At 39.5% G+C, this 21,860-nt stretch overlaps 1 protein-coding gene across 3 annotated transcripts in view; it reads right to left on the reverse strand.

Moving 5' to 3' along the window:
* Positions 1-21,860, reverse strand: part of CEP112 (centrosomal protein 112) — a 421,494-nt gene that overhangs the window by 197,750 nt on the left and 201,884 nt on the right. For all 3 annotated transcript variants that reach the window (XM_039236017.1, XM_039236016.1, XM_039236018.1), the window contains one exon: positions 17,588-17,770. In XM_039236017.1, the coding sequence (XP_039091948.1) occupies positions 17,588-17,770 (183 nt within the window). The remainder of the gene's footprint in view (positions 1-17,587; positions 17,771-21,860) is intronic.

Below are 21,860 nucleotides of genomic sequence, written 5' to 3' on the forward strand. Positions count from 1 at the left end.
CAAGTAAATGGAAGGACTAGTTTTATTCTGAGAGGTAGACAGCAAATTTCTAACGTAAGGCAGGTGGAGATTATCCTAAGAAAAATCTCCAATGGGTGGAAAGTACTATTTATCCTGAATTACTATTAGAAAATTTTAAAATAATCACTTTCTACTTTAAAGTGGACTTCCATCTATGTTCTAGGTTTCTAATGATCCTAAACTATTTATCTTTACTTAACTATTTGGCTCAAGATAGTATTTATCATTCAAAAGCACACTGAGCAAAGACAAATGTTGAAGTCTGCTTTCATTATTGATTTTTCTTCCAGGTCAAAACTTGGATGAGGGGAAACATTTCAGTGCAAAAGAAGCAAGTGGATTAGAATCATGTTGTTTTCCTTTTTTTTTTTTAAAAAAAAAAAAAAGTGTTTTGAGTTCACTGATTACACTTCATTACCCTGCAATGCACTTGAAGGCATTAACACAGCAAGAAGAATATGTAATAAAAAAGAGGATGCATCTCTTAATCCTTCCTGTCAAATTTAAAGAGATACCAATCAACCAAACACCTCGCTAATAGTCACGAGACTGCTGTTTTAATTAGCTGGTGATATTTTTCACTAAAGAATCTCAGATGATGAAACCGTTTTTTCCTTGTATTGAACCGCCGTGGCCCAGACTAGCCTGTCCCGCAGTGACATGTATATTGAATACAAATCAGACAGCAGCTTTAAATCTGTGTTGCAGCTCTCATTTCCAATTCGAGAACTGTACTATAATCATAAGCTTCTGGTGGATGAAAGGAAATCAGCTCTCCGAATATTAGCTAATGCCACATTTGCAAGTCCTGAAGAGATCTGTGCTGTTAAAAAAAAATAGATCATTTCACGTGAACCTATATATATGAATTGCTTTGTACTGCTGAACTGATAGAAGCAATGCCTGTGCTGGGATTAAACCCCTTTTCATCATAAAACCTCATCTGGTTCGGAGTCCAAGTCCATCAAACCTTTTTCCTTTAAAGTCCCGCCTTTGATTCTACATCAATTTATTCAAACCGCAGCTGGGTGGCTAAAAACGAAAGGACAGCATCATTTAAACCAACCATGTTCCCAACTTGAAAGAAGGGCTATAATTAAAAAAATGGGCATAAAAGAATGGAAATGGGATAATATTTTTTAATGGTAGTTCAAAGGCCGACAGATGTCAAAGCCTTTGAAGATGTCAGTACACTGAGCAAGAAGTTGCCCTAAAAGAGCTTGCCTGAGAGGTGAAGCAGCTTTTTAATGGCTGAAAAAACCCTTGCAGACACATCCTTGTGTTTTTAATTTGTCAGAGTTTCTGCAGCATTTTCTGATTAATGACACATGATTATAACTGCATAGCCGACATATTTTTATACTGGGTTAAATGAAGAGTTTATTCCACATTCTTTTAGAAGTAGATAAGAACGGGGACACTTTCCTAGGAAGTCCAAAACTGTTCTGATTGCCTCGCATATTTATGCTAATTTTGTGGGACTGGCCAAATTCAGGCTTACTATATGTTGCCAGCTTTTGTTCTTTAATAGTCTGATTGCTGGTAACATTACAATTCACATGCGGTCGGTAGAATGTGATTCACTACAATTTCATGTACATGGGGCAATATGTGCCTGAATAGTTAATTTGTGCACCAAGTCATGTCAAACCAAATTAACGTTTAAAAACACTGCTGAGCTCAATCTAAACAACCATGGGCTGCCACAAGCTTCCAGAAGGGAAAGAGCTGCTTAGGGGGAAAAACTCGCAGCCATCACTATGGTATGGCATTAATGACTACTCAAAAACAAGGAGCTGCAATACCGCGTTTTAGGGAGATGCTTTGCTGAGATCTGGGGGAGGGACCCGGAATATCCCTGAACTATTTGTTCTTCTAAATAGTTCTGACATGTCAATTTGATTTGTTCTGTGAAATTGCCCTCGCGATATTCATGAATGTTAACCACAAGTCACTAGTGAGTAGTAGCACAAAAAGGCTTTCCCACCAACGTGTATGCCTTTAACTTCCATCAAGATGAGGCGCAGGGGAGAGAAAGTTCACAGGCTTTGAAGTCAGACAGATTTGGGTTCGAGTCCTAGCCCTTTCACTTAAGAGCTGCATACCTTGAGTCTGCCTTCCCCTCTGTAAAAGCTGGGATAATCCCTACATCCTCCCAGAAAGGAAGTGACAGGGTCTAGCATATAACAATTCCCTTTCTCAAAATAAATGATACACAGAACAATTAAAATGGCTGCTTTTTGTTGAGAATATTTGTATTTCTATATACAACAGAATTACGTTTTCATGAAAATGGCCATGCTTTTGAAAGTGGATATTGAAATTTCCCACAGTGACAGGTGCAATAGCTCGTTAAGTACTGCCTCTTTCTTCAGCTGGAATCTTACCTGGCCGTGACCGGCCACACCCTTGGGGATACACTTGTTTGCTTGGGACAGCTAACCTGTAGCCCACTCCTGCCAGCACAGCCATGGAGGCGGCTCAGCAGAGGGGGCTCTGGGGCAGGGACTGTGGGGCAGGAGGGGAATGACGTGCTGGGACAGGATCAGGCAAGAGACCAGGGAAGTAGAGAGGACCCAGAGACAGGAGACCCCTCACGGGCAGGGGGCCTATGACCTCCTCTTAGAGGCGCTCACCTGTTTCCTCTCACCCGTCTCCAGGCTTCCTATGAGGACTGGAGGGTCTTGGGGCTTATTTCCCTAAGGGACGGGCTGTTTCATCTTTTGTATCTCAAGGTGGCTATAGTTGGGGCATTACTCACCCCGGGCACAAGTTCAAACCTGGGGGAACTTGCCTTAAGCATCTTCCTACCTCCTGGTCTGCACTGTCCAAGTCTTTTCTCCCCTCCCCCACCTCCAGATGTCCAAATCTTCTGACTACAGCCCCATAGGGCATTTTCTTTCTCTTTCTACACTCTTTCCATCCCTCAGGACTCCCATTTCTTCAGTGTAATGGATTTCAGCTTAATGGGAGCAATTTAATGAGAAACAATGTCACGATATGGTAGCCATGACAGCTATCTCCCTCTCCACCTCAATGTTGTTGAGATCTCTCCTTCTGTGAAGACTTCCCCGACTGGGGATGCAGAGCAGATAAGCAGATAACAGCCATTATGTCATTTGCAACACTATGTGTACTTGCTAAATGGCCTGCCCAGACTGTGAACTTCTCCAGGGAAGGGTTTTGTATTATTTGTTGTTGTATGCCTCCTCTGAGCGCAGTGGCTGGTACAGGAAGACATTCGCTAAATGAGAAATGAATGGAGACAAAGGAAGAAATCCTTGGAGATGTATTTCCATCTTACAGGAACTAATTTGTCTTTTTAACCATATATCTTTACTTATTTAAATTAAAAAAAATTTTTTTTAATGTTTTAGTTATTTCTAAGACAGACAGACAGACAGCGTGAGCAGGGAAGGATCAGAGAGAGAGGGAGACATAGAATCTGAAGCAGGCTCCAGGCTCTGAGCTACCTGTCAGCATAGAGCCCGACACGGGGCTCGAACCCACGAACCGCGAGATCATGACCAGAGTTGATGTCGGACGCTTAACCGACTGAGCCACCCAGGCGCCCCTTTACTTATTTAAAATTTAAAAGTGCTCCTGAATTAACTATTCAAGAATGCATTTTACTGTATAGATTTATCTATTTTGGATTTTTAAATTCTCCCATGGGCCACCTAGTTGAGGCAAATGCATTCAATAAAGAAAAGGGCAAGCAAGAGAGAGAATATTCGTCAATCCAAAATCTACTTAGCGATGTTTCAAGCAATGTAACTGACAGACCTCAGGCACAGTGGCAGACTAATCTGGGTGGGAGCTTTTTCACAACCCAGTGATTCGGTCTGAGAATCTGGACTTATTAGGGGAGCTTCAGAGAAGTTTGTGATCTTATTTTCTGTCGGCTGATGATAGATTATGTTCTCCCTCCCACCTCAGACCCTCAAACTCTTGGCTGTTACACAGACCCAGGCAAAACTTGTTCATTTGTATCTCATGGTGTGATCCTCAACAAGCAATCCCTGCTTCACTAGGTGAGCTGTGAAGCCTTTCTCTGTACCCAACCTGGAAAGTCTCTCTGTGCACCTGAAACCTCCCTGGTCCCAGGAGTGGTGGAGGGACCGCAGGCACGGAGCAGGCTCCCTAGCTGACCCTCCCCACACCGCTAAGGGAGCCTGGTTTAGTGATGCCTGCAAACCATACCCGACTCCACCACTACCTGCCTGAGCTGCTTCACTGCCTAGGTCTCATGTTTCCCATCTCTGAAACGGGCTCCCTGTTCTCAAAGCCCACATCAGGCTGCAGGATTGTGGGGCCAGTCTTTGGGGACAGTTGGCCGTTTGGTGCAGTAGTCTATTTATGTTGTGTGGCCACAGTTCACAAATTGAAATAAACTGATATTTACTGTGTTATTGAAAAAAATACTTGCCCATTTCAAAGTCTTATAAACAATCCAGAAGTTAGGTATTGTGATTTGTCCTGGCTCCTGATATGCCACTCTCTCAGGTCCCTTCCTATCATCTTTGACCCACTCTCTCAGTCTTCTTGTCCTGCTCTCTTTCCTCCACCTTTCCTTAGGCAATGAGTGCCGTCTATTCTCATCCTACTCCGCCTCCTTAGGAGAACCGTCTTCAGCGTTAGACGCCATTACCATCCATCCTGGTGACTCCAGACTCTTTGTCCCCTAAGGAGAGCTCTCTTTTGAACTCTAGTCCTGCACTTCCACCTACTTACATAATAAAATGGACAGCTAAGTGTCCAGTGGCACAGTAAACCACATCTCTGGGTCTCCTCTCTCTCCCTCACTCCCACATCAACTCACCTCACATTCGATACCTTAGCCACATCCTTCATCCTCTGGGATAATTAATTCCTAGCTTAGTCACCCAGCCTTCAATCTCACTCCCTTCTGCTTCCTAATCCTCTGCTTAAAATTCTTCAGTGACTTCTGATTGTTGACAGTTATGACCTCTAAGCTTTGTTATTGGACATTTCTATCATAAAAAATTGGGGTGGGGTGCCTTGGTGGCTCAGTCGGTTAAATGTCTGACCCTTGACTTTGATCAGGTCATGATCTCACGGTTTGTGAGATCAAGTCCTGCATTGGGCTTTGCATTGACAGTGTGGAGCCTGCATGAATTTCTCTCTCTCTCTCTTTTTCTCTCTCTCTCTCTCTCCTCTCTCTCTCTCATCTCAAAATAAATAAATAAACATGAAAAAAATGTTTTAAATGGGGCATGAAAGCCAGTGCGTACATGTATAAATCTGTAACACCACTGCACTGATACATTATGTACATTATACAGATTCACCCAAATCGGGTATTTTTACCAGATAAAATACAAGTACATGTAAAGAGAAGTTCTACCTATTTTCTTCCTATATCCTCATAAACCCTACTTGGGAGAACAAGGTTTTAATAATTACCAGAAGGGGTAATAAGTTACAAGTAGGATGAGAAGATGGACAAATGGAAGACACAGAAATGGCAGCACAGAGAGTATAAACCCCAAACAGGAGGCAGTGTACACGGGGATCCAGTCCAGACTTCTCAACACGGTGTACACTGTCTCCTAGAACTGCTCATGCTAGTCCCATCTGGAATGCTTTTCCAAGTGTAACATGCATAGCCAATTTCCACCCATTTTTGAAATGCAGTGCACATGGTATCTCCTTGAATGCAATCTCTTCTAATTACCTCCCCAGACCTGACACCCCGGTACCACATGATAGACGCATCTTCCTTACTTGGGATCAAAGTACCTTTATCACTTTGCTGTACTTTGCTATATACATATGTATCTGTAACTCTGGAAGGCTTAACGGCTGGGCCTGGTAGACAAGGCCACAGAATAAAACAGTCCATTTTTATGCTCATGTTGTTACCAGTTCCTTACACACCTGGTGGGCAAGGCAGGCATGCAGGCAATGTTTCCAGACAAGAGAAAGGGGCCAGGAGGATATTAATCTCCCTCCACCCCACTGAATGGTGAAGGAAGTATCTTAAAGGGCCTCATTAAGTCATCACACTAAATCAGGTGGTCATCAGCAAAGGGATGGCTTCATGGGGACTTGAGGGCCCCGGCTGGGTGTCCCTCTGACCAGGGCTGTTACTATGTCTCCTATTATGTGTGGTGAGATGCATCCTTCGTCTTTGTTAAAGGAAGGGCTTCTTTGCCCCTTTCTGTTGGTATGAACCATATGACCCTCGAGATACACAACGCCTATTTCCCCAGAGACTGTAAGCTGGAGGGCAGGGATCGTTCCTTTTTTAATATTCCAAGGTCTAGTATAGTGCCTGGCACATGGTAGCAGCTCAACAGGTGATGCTAAATGAATGAATGAATATTACAGATGTGAATGTGATGATCAGAGATATGAAAGAGGTCACGCAGGTTTATAGCAGCCAGTGGCCATGAACCAGCATCACTGTCTTCATATATGATAAGAAATTGGTCACTGCTTCCAGGCCCATACTTTAATTACTATCTACATGCCAATGATGTCCAAATTCCTTTTTTCTGGAATCTTGGCCTGTATACCCAATTCCTCATCAGACACGTCTCCATCCAGATACTAAAGATGGCACTCAAACTCGGCTTGGCAACAACAGAGCTCTTGCTTTTGTTTTTATTCCCTCCTAACCATCCTTGTATCTGACACCACCATTTATCTAACAGCTCAAACCAAAACTCTAAAGAATCCTCTTTCCTTCACCTCCCACACCTAACCCATCAGAAAGTCCTATTGACTCAAATACATATATCACATAGAAATCCAAGACAGTATACAACAGCCCCAATGGACTTCAAAAAACATGAATTGGATCATATCACCTACTGCTTAGAATCCTCTCATTGTCTTCCAGGGGAGCCTGGGTGGCTCAGTCGGCTAAGCTTCCAATTTCGGCTCAGGTCATGATCTCACAGTTCGTGGGTTCAAGCCCCACATTGGGCTCTGTGCTGACAGCTCAGAGCCTAGGGCCTGCTTTGGATTCTGTGTCTCTCTCTCTCTCTTTAAAAAATTTTTTTTTTTTTTTTTTTTTTTTTTAAATAAAATGGAATCCCAGTTCTTCAAAGGCCTTGTCCTTCCCTGTACCTCTAGGTTCATGCCATCAGACCTCCTTTTTTATTTCTGGAACGCACCGAGTTGATTCTCCTTCAGGGTCTCTGCACTGGCTGTTCCCTCACCTGGCTGGCTTCTCTTCAACCACATCTTTCTTAGCTTCGACAGCTCTTCCTCGGAGAGGCTTTCCCTGGTGGCTCACTAAGACAATCACTCAGTCACTTGGTGTGCCTCTCCGGGTTAATTCTCAACCTGCCCGTTATTGCTACTGATGCTCTCCCTGTTACTTTGGCAGTTTTTGTGTTATAGTCTGCTTTCCCCCACTGAAGTGTAAGTTCCTGTAGAGTAGAATATTGATCTCTTGTTCTTTTCCATACCCAGAGCAGGAACCCCCTTAGGGCTAGATGGGCCACGCCCTACACAACCCTGGGACAACATTCACGTGCACCAGGATGTGAAACAGCGCCTCCTAAAACGCCTAGCCTCAGAGCCTGGGACAGAACAGCACTCAAGAAATCTTTATTGAATAAATGAATCAAGTTGAATAAAGTCTCTGTCATAAGGAAACTCCCTGTACAGAATTCTGCCTAATTTTTACAGGTGGGAAAATGTACATGGAAATAAATTGGACTCATATGTTATCTGAAGAGTCACAGTTATAAAAATGTTGAAGTCAGAGTTCCCTTTTGACACTACCAGTATGGAACAATGAGATTTCAAAAAGCAATCAGAATAGTTAACGATAATGATGATTTTCATGAGAAGATTTACTATTCTTATTTCTGAACTGAATGACTTATTTTAAGAAATGCCAACTTTACAGGCACAGATTGTGATGTTTACTGCGTGTCACTGGCAATGATCTCAGAGGTGTAAGTACAAGAGTGCATTTCGATGCTTCCCAAAGTCTGAACCAGCAGATGAACAGTCAGGATTAACTGTGATGGCAGCTGGCAACACACCGTACCTCTTGAACTCATGGCTTTTGCCTAATGACAGCTTTGGCATAATTTCTGAATAATTGAAGAACAAAAGTTTTCAAGCCTCACACTCCATTTTTGTTGCACATGCCAACCTCACTTTATCTGGAGCTACTATAAAACTTGCCCAAGGAGGGAGGATAACGTGTACATTACAAAAAAAAAATTAGCTTTTCAGGAAACATTTGGTGAACACATGGATTCTGTACATTAAGTGACATCTTTGCAAATAACAAAATAAATAAGGTCCCACTTGACCCTGGGGATCTGGGGTTTGTTTCATTAATAAATACTGACTTAAGAGGCAAACTTAAGATGAATGAATCACCAGTTTAATTTTAACCTTTTTAAAGACCTGTAACTTTCAAGTCCTCCCACTGGAAAATTCCCTTATTTTGAGATGCTAGGGCAGGCTGGGCTGTTGGTTTCATACTCACTGAAAGCTCCTGTGCACCACAGAATGGTATCAGTGGGAGAGGCGCACGCATGCGCGCGCACACACACACACACACACGCACTCATACGTGCGCATGCATGATGCAAGACTCATGTTGCATTACAATGGCCCCCACTAACAAAGGAAGAGACCCCAGATCCAAGCCACACACTTCAGCAAACTTCATTCTCAGAGGATGCCATTATCTTATTTTCAAATATTACTAATGCTTTTAGGCCTTGACATCACACCTAAGGAAAACAAATCAAAATGAACCGGAAAAATACATTTTCCAACCCTGCAAGTCGAACTGTGTATTGTTTCTTTCTGATTTCTCGTGATCTTTCTCCAATCTCCCAGGACACAAATGTCCAAACAAAAACATTTGAGAGGTCAGGTAACAATTTACAATAATTGCAGGTAACAATGTAAAATAAGTGAAGAAAAAGAAATTTCACTGAATTTTAATACTCCTTTCAATGGAAAAACCCTACTTCAAGTTTCACATTAATCTACCAGTTTCGGTCTCAATTAGGCCATTTTTTTATTATGACCTGTCAACAGTATTTTTCAAATATTTTCTGTACACAAATATTAAAGTAGCTTGGAAATGGACTGTGATTTTCACATAATGCCTTGCTCTCCTCCTCAAACATGAGCTTAAGGTCTCCCTGGCATCAATTCCTGTCATTTTTCTCATGAGAAATTCTCAGGTGTTAAATATCTTTCCTATCATGCAACTAGGCATGATTCCAATTAGTCCTGAATGGAAGACAAAATGACAGTTTAATAAGCTTCAATTTGCCAGCTCTTTGAACATTTGATGATATCATCATTTTGCCAATCATTTCTTGCACTTTGGCTCCGACCTCTCTGTCACAAAAAATTACCTCAAATGTATAAATAAAGACATCAAGGATGTCTCAGAGAACTGAGTCAGATTTCCAAAAACGACTTTTCCAAGACATCGAGAAAGAAGAGTTATTCATGCAGTATTTCCTCAAAGATCATTTCTGCCAATATTCTTACTAATTTCATCGAGGCAGAGGTGAAAAGGACAAGGAAGAGCAATATGCTAAAAATAACTGAAGGCATTTTTTCCTTATGTCAATGGGAATGACATTCAGGATGTGGAGTAACAATTTATCTCTGGGGTATTTTATGTAAAAAAAAAAAAAAAAAAGAATTCAACTGAAAACTTCTCATTTTGACCAAAGTAAGTCTAGAATTGAGCTAAACTGCATCAACATAAATTGTCTTTGAGGAGTCTAAAAGAAACACACTTTCTAATTATTCCTTGAATTTCTATGGAGAAAGTCTCCAGTCTCTTTGAATTTACTGCCTTGACCTCACTTCTAAAGGGTTTGGACTAGTTGCTGTCATGCAATAAGGATCATTTTATGGGTTCCCTTGGGGGAAAAATACCCACATTGAAGTCTTTGAGATTTAAAAATTCATCCCATAAAATGAAGAGATCATATGTGATATTCCGAACTAGTGTGTGAATATAACAGGTGTTCACTTATAACAGTACATTCACACAAACCACATTTCGCCAGATTCCTGCTAATATTTATAGAGACTGGTAGGTTCGTTGACTTAAAAGCTTCCTAGATTCTTACTTAGACACATCTTCTTATTTTGGTAATAATGTAAAAGCCAGAAGTGAACCCATTTCAAAAACATATTCATTTTTCCATTCTACAAAGTCTGAAATTTGTGGGAAGGAATTCTCTTCCAAATAAAATATTAAGAATTGCATATCTCTTCAAAGTTAAATCTGTCTCAGAAGAGAGACACAGCCATGGCTGTGTCTGAATTAAGCATAAGCTTATTAAGTTTGAAACGATGGCTCAATCTTGATTTGGACTTAAATAGTCTGAGGGATGGGTATCAGTATTTTCAATCTAGCAATGAGTTAACAACCCCAAATTGAAAATATAGTGGAATTTATGCAGAACAAATGAAATTCAGAGACAACGAACTCATACAAAACCATACTTTGCCATGAATCTTAGCTACACTAACTTAACGACTAGTTACTTAACTACTAGTTACGTGACCTTGGGTATTTTACGTATGCTTGCTGAAACTCTTCTCCTCGATGAGATGGACTAACATATATCTGTCTTAGGACCCAGGCAAGAAGGTCAAAACAGAGTTTCCAAATGGGAAATGTAACACTTATCCAGTATTGGAAGGGTGGAAGGAGATGGTGCATCATAGAGGTCCTAGCCGAGAGCCTGGCACATGGGAAGCATGTAATAAACATTTGTTAAGCACAAACAAGCATGGAAATTCAGTGGTGTTCAGGTAGCTACTGCTTACTGAAACTGGGACTCATGCACCACGATTCAATTATGACTTTGCAGCAATGGCAAGTATGGCAAATCGCGGAAAGAAATGCAAATGTTGATAAGAATCTCAGCTTGAAGAGCAGAGTACCAGTGTCTCTTTCTCTCGTGATAGGCAAGGACTCACGTATAACCCTGTGCCTTTTTTGCCAGGTCCAAGTCTCTCCCAAAATCTAAAATCTCTCTTGAAAGAGGCTGTGAGACTGAGAACGAGTACTGAATTATGATTAAGAAGCCCTGTTTTGCTAGCTCTGTGACCTTGGGCAAGATAATGTCCTTGAACCCTAGGTTCTTCATCTGTAAACGGGGAATAATCGGATGTGGTCATCTCTATTCAATCTGGCTATGCCGCTGCTGGGGACTTAGATACCTGCACAGGTGCACGTCCAGTGCGACGTATGTGTCCACACATTTTCTCGTCCCTTGCCATCTCCCTGGTTTTCACCACGGCACAGTTATCACACTGTACTCCCTATTTTAAATATCTCCAGCATGTAATTATTACTTCTTCAAGGACCACTTTAATCTACCTAAAAAATCTCTTAAGTATAGTGAGAACAAAAGACAGATTTTTAAAGCAATCATTTAATTGACACAAAGTTGTTAACTCAAAGGGAATACTTTATGCTATTATTTGGAAGGTTTGTCTTTAAAAGGAATATTCTTTATCTAAAAGTGGACCAGATGCCATGGAATGTGGTTTCCATGGCAACTGCCACATTTAAAAAATATGCACAGGACTAAAGATACACTGTATAATACTTCTACAAATGGATCATTCCTAGAGAAATCAATTTCCTTGTCTCAGCCTGTTATTGTTTTTTCAAGTTAATGTAATTTTCTCGATGACGAGGACCAAGTTGAATTATTTATAATAGTTTAATTATAGGTATACATGCTATTTGTGTGCTTATAAAACGAAAATAATTACAGAATTTTAGAATTATAATGGAACAAGGAAGCTAGTGATCTACAAAAAATGTAAACTTTACTTGAAAGGTCATCTTCCTATATTTTCTCCTAATTAAGTACGTAAGACATAGTAGTCTTATACATAGTAATATATATGACATATACATAAAACATATTGCTAAATTTATATGTAATACTATTAGACAAACCACGACTGGATACTATTAAAACAAGATTTTTGCATCAATGCATCTATGTCAAAATATGAAATGAAGTTTGATCTTCCTTGGAAAATTCTGTATAACCTATGTGGGGTTTTTTGGTAACAGAAAAGCAGTACTTCCTCCACAGGCTGTTCAAAATGGCTCAGTTAGGAAAACCTCTATTTATATTCTAAATGTATGCAGTAAGTTTTTGATCAGTCTTAAATGCAGCTCTTAGATAATACTATAAAACTTCATCTAAAGAAAATAAATTTAAATCTGTAATGTGTAGTTTTACCATAAGTCCACTGAAAAAGTCTTATTGTCTTTTTGCAGAACAGTAAATTGTTAAAAACATCTTCTCACCAACCCTTCTCACGTCTGACATTTAACATCAGGTGCAGTGCAGCAAAACCCACCTGATACTGAAACCACGCTTAGTTCCCTGCCTCTTTCCCTCTACTACAAATATCTCAGTGTGTCGGGGGTTACTATCGAAATGTGGTGTGCACACAGCTGGAGCAGCAGGCAACCACGCTGATGTGACCGTGGGTGTCATCAGGGACAGGAGGGGAACAAAAAAGCAGGATTACATTAACACCAACAGCCTCGTTACAGTGGGGGAAAATATTTACATAGTTTGGCTTTTCCAAATGATCTGTCCAGTTGACCCAAAGAAATAAAAATATTTACTACCTCAAAACCAAGTAAATGGTATTAGTGAATAAACATTGATGATGGCATACCATTCTGGTTATGTAGGGAGGAAGGGAACCATTTTAATACAGGTACAAATACACTATGCTCCTGGACCAAATTACCACTGGCTTTTATATCTTATAGTTTTCCACAGTATAAATTCAGAGGGCAAGAGAATGAACTATAAGAAAGGGAGTAACAGACCTTGGACACTAACAGCTGGGCATTAACTTTTAGACTGTATCTAATCTCAGCCATGTTTCTAAAGATGCACTGTAAGGGTTTCAGGATCAGTCGTAAGGAAAGTTACTAGACCTTGCTAGGCTCGTGACTTAAAATATCCTCTCATTTGATTCCTATGTACAAAATTGGATCTCCTGAAGCAGGCGTGTTTTTTGATATTGAGAATGATGGTATTCATAATTTCATTTGATCAAAATGAAATCTGGGCACATTAAAATAAAACCTGCTCATTGCATTCTGTGGAAGTACTTAAAGAATCAAAGATGTTCCCACTGCATTTTATTTCTGAATGTTTAAATACACAGAGATCATCAGCAGTTACATTGGTCAGTGTCCTTTACGCTGAGTCCTGTGTCATAAATTTCTCCCAGAATTGAGAGCTAGGAAAAAAAAATGAACTGGTAAGATTTCTTTCATTGATCATTAGGATGAGACAATTTGTCATGTTCCCCTCTTCGCTGTGGCTTCTGGGTGAGTGCAGAGCTAAAACTTGTGTGCAACTAAAGCCTCTTTAAAAGCAGTATAGGTTTCCTGATGGGGTTACTAGCATTTATTACTTGATTATTATTTTCAGGTATATGTTTAAGAGTGTGTTTATTACAGAATGCCGCTTTAAATCCTTTTTTTTAAAAGTGGTTGACATATAAAGAAATTAAAATTAATGTTTCCAATGGAAAAACGCTACTCTTGAAAAGCCCAAAGACCCTGTACAGGTTTAGCAGTAATGTTTAGAATGTGCAGATTGCTAAATTCACCCGTCAGTAATCTTGAAGGCTAACAGCCAGTATTTGGTCCACCAGACGCAGGCATGTACCCAGTTTTATAAATGGACATTTTTATTTTGGGCCTGGATTACTAAACTCACAGAAAATAAAGTGAGGTTATTGAGATAAATTTTTTTTAAAAAATTGTCTTACCACAAACATCTTTTCTTGAAATCTTTTTTTAAGAAGAAGAATGAAGAGGATTTCTGAAAATCCTACATTTTACAATTAGCGATAAGACAGATTCTTACTGTGAATCAATATGGCAAAATCAAGAGGATCTGTCCATTTATTATGCAAAACTCGTTCATAATAACATCATGATTCTCAGTTTAGGAAATCAGGAAATGCATCAAGATCCCAATGTTAGGAAAGATTCCATCTCCTATGTGTGAATGTTAAGTTTAATGTATGTTTGGATTTCGTGATAACCTTCTCCCAAGTTGGCTGTATTACTTTGCCTTATACTGATGGTGGTTCACAGTGGCTGCTGTGGTTACCCTGAGTCTTCCAGGGGTCTGCGCCTCAACAGGTCACATAAACAGCTGTCCTACAAGGGTAACCCCACCTCCAGGGCGGATCACAAACATTCTCTACAATATTCATACACACCACTCACTCTGGCAACAAACATAAAAGATCAAGCAATCTCCAAGTGGTTCAGGGTCCTAAAAGAACAACTAAGAAGTCAGGGAACCTAAGTTCTGTTTTTCTTAGAATTCAAATGGATAACGTGAAGAAATTCTTTCACTACACTGCAGTTCAAAAGTAAAATGCACGCAGAACCACCATGTGAGAAGAAGTTCCCCTAAGATGATCATAACAAAACTATGGGTTTTCTTTATGTGAAAAAACATGATTAAGTCAATCAAATCATCCTCCAAAATAATTTCAATATGAGGGATCTGGCAAATGAGAAATATTTGACAATGAGGCTGTGACTTTCTATATGTCTTGGTATCTGCTGATCTGGATGTTTTTTTCTTAAACACTGGAACCTCAGGTAGACACCAGGCTGACCATCTTCTATGAAGGTGGTAAAATTTAATGTGCATTTTAGCAAAAGTAAGTTTCACCACATAAAATATCCTACCACTGAAAGTCAAGGTATCATGACAAAGATATAATATATGCACAGAATAATTAGCCAAATGCACCAAATAAAACAAGAGAAGTGGGTAATGTCCTTGGTTGTATTACTACACCTTATGATTTCTCTAGAAATCAGAAATTCCTTGGGTAACAAGTAACCTGTAATAATTATACAGCATATTCACCAGAACGGAGTTTCTCTTTGATATATGGTTTACCTTATGGTAGGTAACTATACTTTATGATAATGGTTTTCTTATCAGTACACAATACATTATATATTTGGAAGAAGCCAAAACTAGACTTTTAGTATATTGTCTGAATTCACAAATCTGATGGAAGAAAAAGTAGCAAGCAAAGCTATAGTATCCAAAATTGGTACTTCCCTGGTCCCTTTTTGGTTAAGTATTTCAAACACTCCCTTTTACAAAATGGCCTCCATTGCTAAACGGGAGTAGCCAAATGTGAACTGAAAATCAAATCTCTCTGGAACTAAAATGAAAAATGATCCAATCCAATATCTAAGATACGTAACACAGGTATCAAGCGACAAAACGGTGATTAAGAAAACAAGATCTATTTCTTTAATATATGTCCACTTTGTATTTCTGAAATTTGTGAATGGAATTCATGACTTAAAAGGCATCACACATCACATTATTTAAGCCAAAATCATGAAAAAATATATTTGGAAAATTTAGAACTTACCTGATGAGAATTTTGAATTAATATCCTCAGTGAATAACCAAAATAAATACAAATTATTAGCATTTTGGTACACACGATAAGGTTTTTAAAAATACAACTTATTGGCAAAATTTTAAAAAATACATTCTCTAAAAACAATCAATCAAGTTTGGCTTACACAGAAAATCATTTTCATTCAGATCAAGAATGCATTTAGCCTAAGTTTCCATCGCTTTCCTGGGCATTCCCATGGCAGCAATTCCAATTGTTCCAAGAAAGACACAAAATAAGGGAAACACAATCTGACGCTACAGCATTTGAAGAGGTCTTATGGTCCTCCTACTGATTATTCCAATGAGAAAAATTCAATTAAGAACCTTATTGTCCTCTCCCTGTGGCTTAATTATATGTAATAATTCTAAAATTTCCCTTTTGTTATTGGATGAACCGCACCCTATATATGGCAGATATGGCATATGTAAAATCACAAAGATTTCCTCTAGATTTGGCCTCCACTACTGTCGGCTTTCCACAAGAGCACCAAAATAGTAGGAAGTTAAATAAAATAATGTATTTTATTGTATCACTGGCTCAATTCTACTAGGCAAACAGACCCTACACAGACTCAGAACCCAAATACTTTATCATTGGAGACAATGCCGAGCCTTAGCATCATCTTTGAAGGAGGATGTTAAGTTGGAAAATGTTCTGAGTAAATTATATGCCTAACAACCCAAAAATCAGCTTATGTTGTATAACGGCTCTGATGAGGTTGGTAACAAAAATATTACCTACATTGACTTAGCAGGAGCCACCTGACTCTGGGTATCATGGCTACTACAATGACTACCTTTTTAGTTAGCAAACCCCCCATAAAAACAAATTGAAAATACTTTTCCTATAAGCGTGTATTATTGACACAAAAAAATCTGTGCTGAGTGTACTTTTGGGCCCCAGTCATTCTCCGAAAGTAAAAGACAACTCAAGGTCAAATGAAAAATAACCAATAACTCCTATTCTTTGCCTTACCGCCTCCCGCCCTCCACCCAAGAAATAAACATCTTATTTAATCAGTAGTAGTTTTATAGTTCAGATGATTATAACATTGTTTAAACACATGTCATAACAAATAGAAGGCTTCTTTCATTGTTTAAAAATTATATCATTTGGGGAGAAAAGATAGCTAGGAAGAGGCTTATGTGTGACATGAAGAATATGGTTAAGATTTCAATGGGAAACGATGTATTTAGACCTAGTATCTGATATGGTTTTATTAGAAAAGAAAATTATCTTTTTTTGTTATCAATTGCTCTTCAATTTTTCTTTAATAAAATTTCACAGCAATCTCAAGAGGATACACGAAAGGCCTTTGATTATATATACCCCAAAGAATGCATTGTACCACAAAGATGCACACACCCAGTAAGATTTTTTTTTTCATCTGAAATTTATAAAGATAATTTTCCATGCTGACAGTGCACATTTCATCCATAAGTTTGAAGAGTCAAATGCTACCACAGCTGGGGGTTATTCTGCCAAATGGTTTCCAACAGGGACTACAGAGATGGAGGCTAGAAGGCATATGCATGTGCATGTCGGAAAAAGCGACAGACCTGATGGGAAATAGCCCTTCTCTGGAGTCATTTTTATCAATTACCATCTGAGTGATCTAATCAAATATAGAGTCAAATGAAAAAAAAAAAAAAGCAACACCAGGAAGGAAAAGCAAATATTAAAACAGCTGCTTGATTACCTACAGAGATTAAAACAAAAAGCAAGGAGGGAGGCTGATATATTTCATAGGGATTTGCAGAGGCTGAGGGGAGGGGTAAGGGGCAGATACCTTAAAAAAAAATCCATCATGAAAGGCACTGAGACAAGATTATAAAAAAGGGGCCAAGTTATAGCGCGCCATGGGATTTTTAATCTGGCTACCTGTGGTTTCTGTAGTTAAAGCCTTATTCATCCTCAAAAAGGGGGGAGGGGGGAAAGAAAACAAAAAAATCACATTTATATGTCAGTTTTGCAAATGATCAAACAGCGTGCACCAACAAGAATAATAAGGAAACACCAAACGCTGATGACTTTTTAAAAATAGATACCCGTTTTATCAAATATTATTGATAATTACCTGTGAATCTTGTTTCTTGAACTCTTGAATTTGATTTTCGTGCTCCATATTGGCAGCGCGAAGCTGTTTTTCCAGGTTTTCAATTTCCCGTTCATGGTCTCGGACTAGGCTATCCTTCTCTGCGTTATGCTGCTGTAATAGGTGCGTCTTCTCCTGTTCATGCTCCAGCTTCAGCTCTACTATCTGATTGGACAATGAGGAGGACAGTTCATCAACAGAACATCCTTGTCGTCATGACAACTCATGGACAGCTTAATTTTTCTCTAATTTGTCCAAGTTGAAAATTTTATTTTTGCGTCATTATTACCTCACCCTTGAAATACTCTCATCTGGGGGGAGGGAGGGTTTTACCCAAACCTCCTAATATTCGAGCCAGTTGGGCATATTCAGGAAATCGTTCTGCAATCTGTTGACATAAATGCCTGAACATTCAAAAAAATTACGTTGTATGCTAGGTATTTCCTACCCAAGAATTTGGGTATTACTGACCAGCAATGGTTAGAAATGGTTAATAGTCAGTACGCGTTGCTGTTTGCTTAAATATATACATGTAAAAAGCAGCCATTACATCGGTCAGTTTTCTTTATGATTTTCAAATAAAAGATCGAAGCTAAATACGCATCTGGATTATTGCATATACAGTTGTCTTTTTAAAAAAATAAAATGATAAGTTTCAAAGCTCTATTATCTCGTTGTCAGCCACGGTATACCAACATAAACAGATGTTACGTGTTCCAGAAGGGGCACCTGCTGTGCTGCAGGCTTGCGCCATGATTTCATAAAGAGCATTCTATTCTCAGGATCCTTTCCCAGTCCACTCCACACTGGAGACTGTGACCTTGGCCAGTCTTAGCCTCTCCCTGCTGGACTGAATGGCAGCCCGAGACCAAGGGCCTGGTTGCCGCAGCTTTGATACTAATCCTCCCAGACTGTGCACAATGGCACCCTACCTGGCCTGCAAACTATAGCCAGCCAGGCTGTCTTTGAAGCAGGTGATGAATAGGGGACTGCAGGAAGCCAGCTTCCCCAGTGAACTCCAGGCCACACAGCTGCTAAGAACAGTCACTTGGATTTTTCTTCAGTTTTGGTGGATTTCAGGGGAAAAAACTGCTGTTATCTAGAATATGTTGTGTTATTTTCGGCGTGAGAATCCATCTTCAAAAAAGCTAACAGTAGGAGCCTGCTCCAAATCGATCTTGTTTCTTGTTTCCTGCAATGAATCACCAGCCTACCTTATCTTAAAGCGATAGCATTCATTTCTCCAGGCGTACATGCCACACTAAATTTCAGAACTTATTTTTTTTTGAGGTTTGAAATTCTCATCCTCTAATTGCAAATTAAGAATAAAAACACAAATTGAATGTGCTTACACACAGGTTTCAACATGCTTTCTTACTGTGATTTTTCTTGGAGTTGGAAAATGAACAAGAAATTTCTGGCCACTCATCAATGTACTATATACTATTTAGAAGAAAGAAAAGGATACTTGTTTTTCGTATCCACGTATCAGAACAAAATAATTATAAAATAATATAGAAATATTTATTTTGCATCTGAGGACAAAGGCACATTTTAGTGAATTTGTGCCTATTTCAAATGTAGGGATCATTCTTCCATATTATTCTACTGTGGGCAACAGATAGAAAAAATAATATAAACATCATCTGCTTATCTACCAAGTAGGAAAGTTTTCTTATTTAAAATTAACATGCATGCTTTACTCTATGATTCACACAACTATAATGTTAATCCCAACAAAAGAGAGAATTCAGCATTTTATTGATATTACTGCATTATTGCAGGCATCTGAGTTTATGAATTATTGAGTTAGAATATTTTTACTTCATGGACACATTATTACTTCTACTCAATGTTACACTATCAAGCATGATTATAATAAATTTATAAGTTTTAGTTAAAATCATTTAAATATATAACACACTGAAAGGAAGTAGACGGAGGTAGAGAGTTCTACTTAGATTTGATTCTCAAAAGCCTCAGAAAAATTGAGAGAATGGGTGTGATTTAAAATTGATGGAAAACAAAATATTTTCTATATTCTAGGGAAAAGTAACCAGTTGACCTGTAATTAGGGCAGAAGAATTACAGAACTTTTCCCCCAAGAAAACACACAGGACCAGGAGTCACTATGAGATCATTAGAAATGGTGCCGCTTCATTTTAGGCTCTAAATAAGGTACTTTCTTAGTAACTTTCTCTGACTTATTTGAAGAGCTCTCGTAGACTGATCAATGACCCTGCCCGTGTTCAAATTTCAGTTTATTCATTTTTAAAAATCAGGAACAAATGAAATAGAGATGGTAGAATTTCAAGCCTGAAGACAGATGTTCACAAATTATTAGTAGTTTCTTATTTTGTCAGGCCCCATTGCTCAGTGATGCTAGTTGAATGAATGAATAAGTCTCAGGGTTGCTAGAGCCTCTTAAAGTGAAACAGCTCAGGCCTTTCTGCTCAAATACTACCTGGCCCACTTCTAGGTGTGATGAACCCTTTCTGGTCTTTGCCGAGGATTCCTCACTATTGGTATCTTCTGGCGGATGTCTTCTCCTGCTCAACAGTAGAGTCCAGAAGAAAAACCCTGATGTTCTGGAAGCATCTTAATGGTGATATTCACAACCACAAAGGCCATCATCAAAGTGGAGCTCTGTTTAAATTCAAGATTTTACTAGTCCCTAGCCCCTTCCATGTAAGTAAATATTAACAAGAGTTTTTTTGGCTTTTCCAGTTCCGTCTTTTACTTGTGGGCATATCTCAAAAGCAAACATGAAGTACAGTACCTTCTATATCTTGGGTTAATAGGTACTTTTGGTTGACCGACAATAATGTCTAATGGAGTTAATGGGGACCAGGAGGCTGTAATCATGGAAAGTGTGGAGGATGTAAAAGTACAAAGCATCCACAAGTATGAATGTTCACTGTCAATGAGATCTCTATGCCAAGGTGGTCCAGAACCCATAATCTATCCTACAGGGGTGAATAGGATGCACCATCACCCAGGCATGTGCTTAAGTAAGTAAGGCCAGCTAAAGAGTTCCCTGTAATATAGGAGGAAAAACTTTACGTTCTCTAATCCAAAAGCATTGGGCTGTGGGCCAGGTAACTACACTGGATATGTATACCTACTTGACATGAATTAAAGCAGATTGGAGAGAGCCTGGGGGACACAGTCAGTTAAGCGTCTGACTCTTGATTTCAGCTCAGGTCATGAGCTCACAGTTCATGGGATCAATGAAGCCCCTCATCAGGCTTCATACTGACAGCATACAGCCTGCTTGGGATTCTCTCTCTCCCCCTCTCCGCCCCTCCCCCACTCATGTGCACATGTTCTCTTGCTGTCTCTCTCTCTTTCAAAATAAATAAACTTAAAAAAAAAAAAAAAAAGCAGGGCCGCCTGGGTGGCTCAGTCAATTAAGCATCTGACTTCGGCTCAGGTCATAATCTCATGGCTCATGGATTTACACCCTGCATCGGGCTCTGTGCTGACAACTCAGAGCCTGGAACCTTCTTCGGATTCTGTGTCTCCCTCTCTCTGCCTTACCCCACTCATGCTCTGTCTGTCTGTCTCTCTCAAAAAGAAATAAACATAAAAAAATTTTAATAGTAAAACAAGGCAGATTGACATGTCTTGTAGGGGAGTAAAGTGAATAGTCCTCAAGTGCACGCATCTGGCAGTGCCTGGAGATGATGGGCTTGATGGCTTGGTGGTTGGGGGTTTGGGTGAAAAAATGGCTTAACAGCCTAGACACTATTAGGTTGACAACAACTGTCATTTTTGTAGGTCAAAATAGGAGATGATGCCCTATTCACTATGCTGCCCCCCAACACAGAGTGTACGTGAAGTTCAAGAGTGAAGTTATAAAGTTCTGAAGTCCCTGAAAGCACAGCTGTCCATCACAGACTAAGTCACTGTGCAGTCTGGTGCTGGTGTCCCCATGCTAACTGAGACTTCACATATGTGTTGAATAGCAGAACACTCCAGGCTCTCAGAAGACAAAGATGGAACCGTCAGATAGCCAAGTCTCTGGGGGCCACGGAATATATATTTTAACTCCTGGCAACTGCTTTGCAGTGAAATGAGCGCTGGCAAATGTGGCCCGAACACATTTTAATAATCTCATAAAGAAAAAGACAGTGGGGACGGAAGAAGTCATTACTTCTTAGTACCCAACTCATAGAGGACCAACACATCCCAGTAACACACCTCAAGGTCAGAAATCCCCAAAACAGAAACATAACTGTAGAAGTGATAGAAT

The sequence above is a fragment of the Hyaena hyaena genome, unplaced genomic scaffold, assembly GCF_003009895.1.
Source record: "Hyaena hyaena isolate Hyena2069 unplaced genomic scaffold, ASM300989v1 scaffold_104, whole genome shotgun sequence".
NCBI lineage: Eukaryota > Metazoa > Chordata > Mammalia > Carnivora > Hyaenidae > Hyaena > Hyaena hyaena.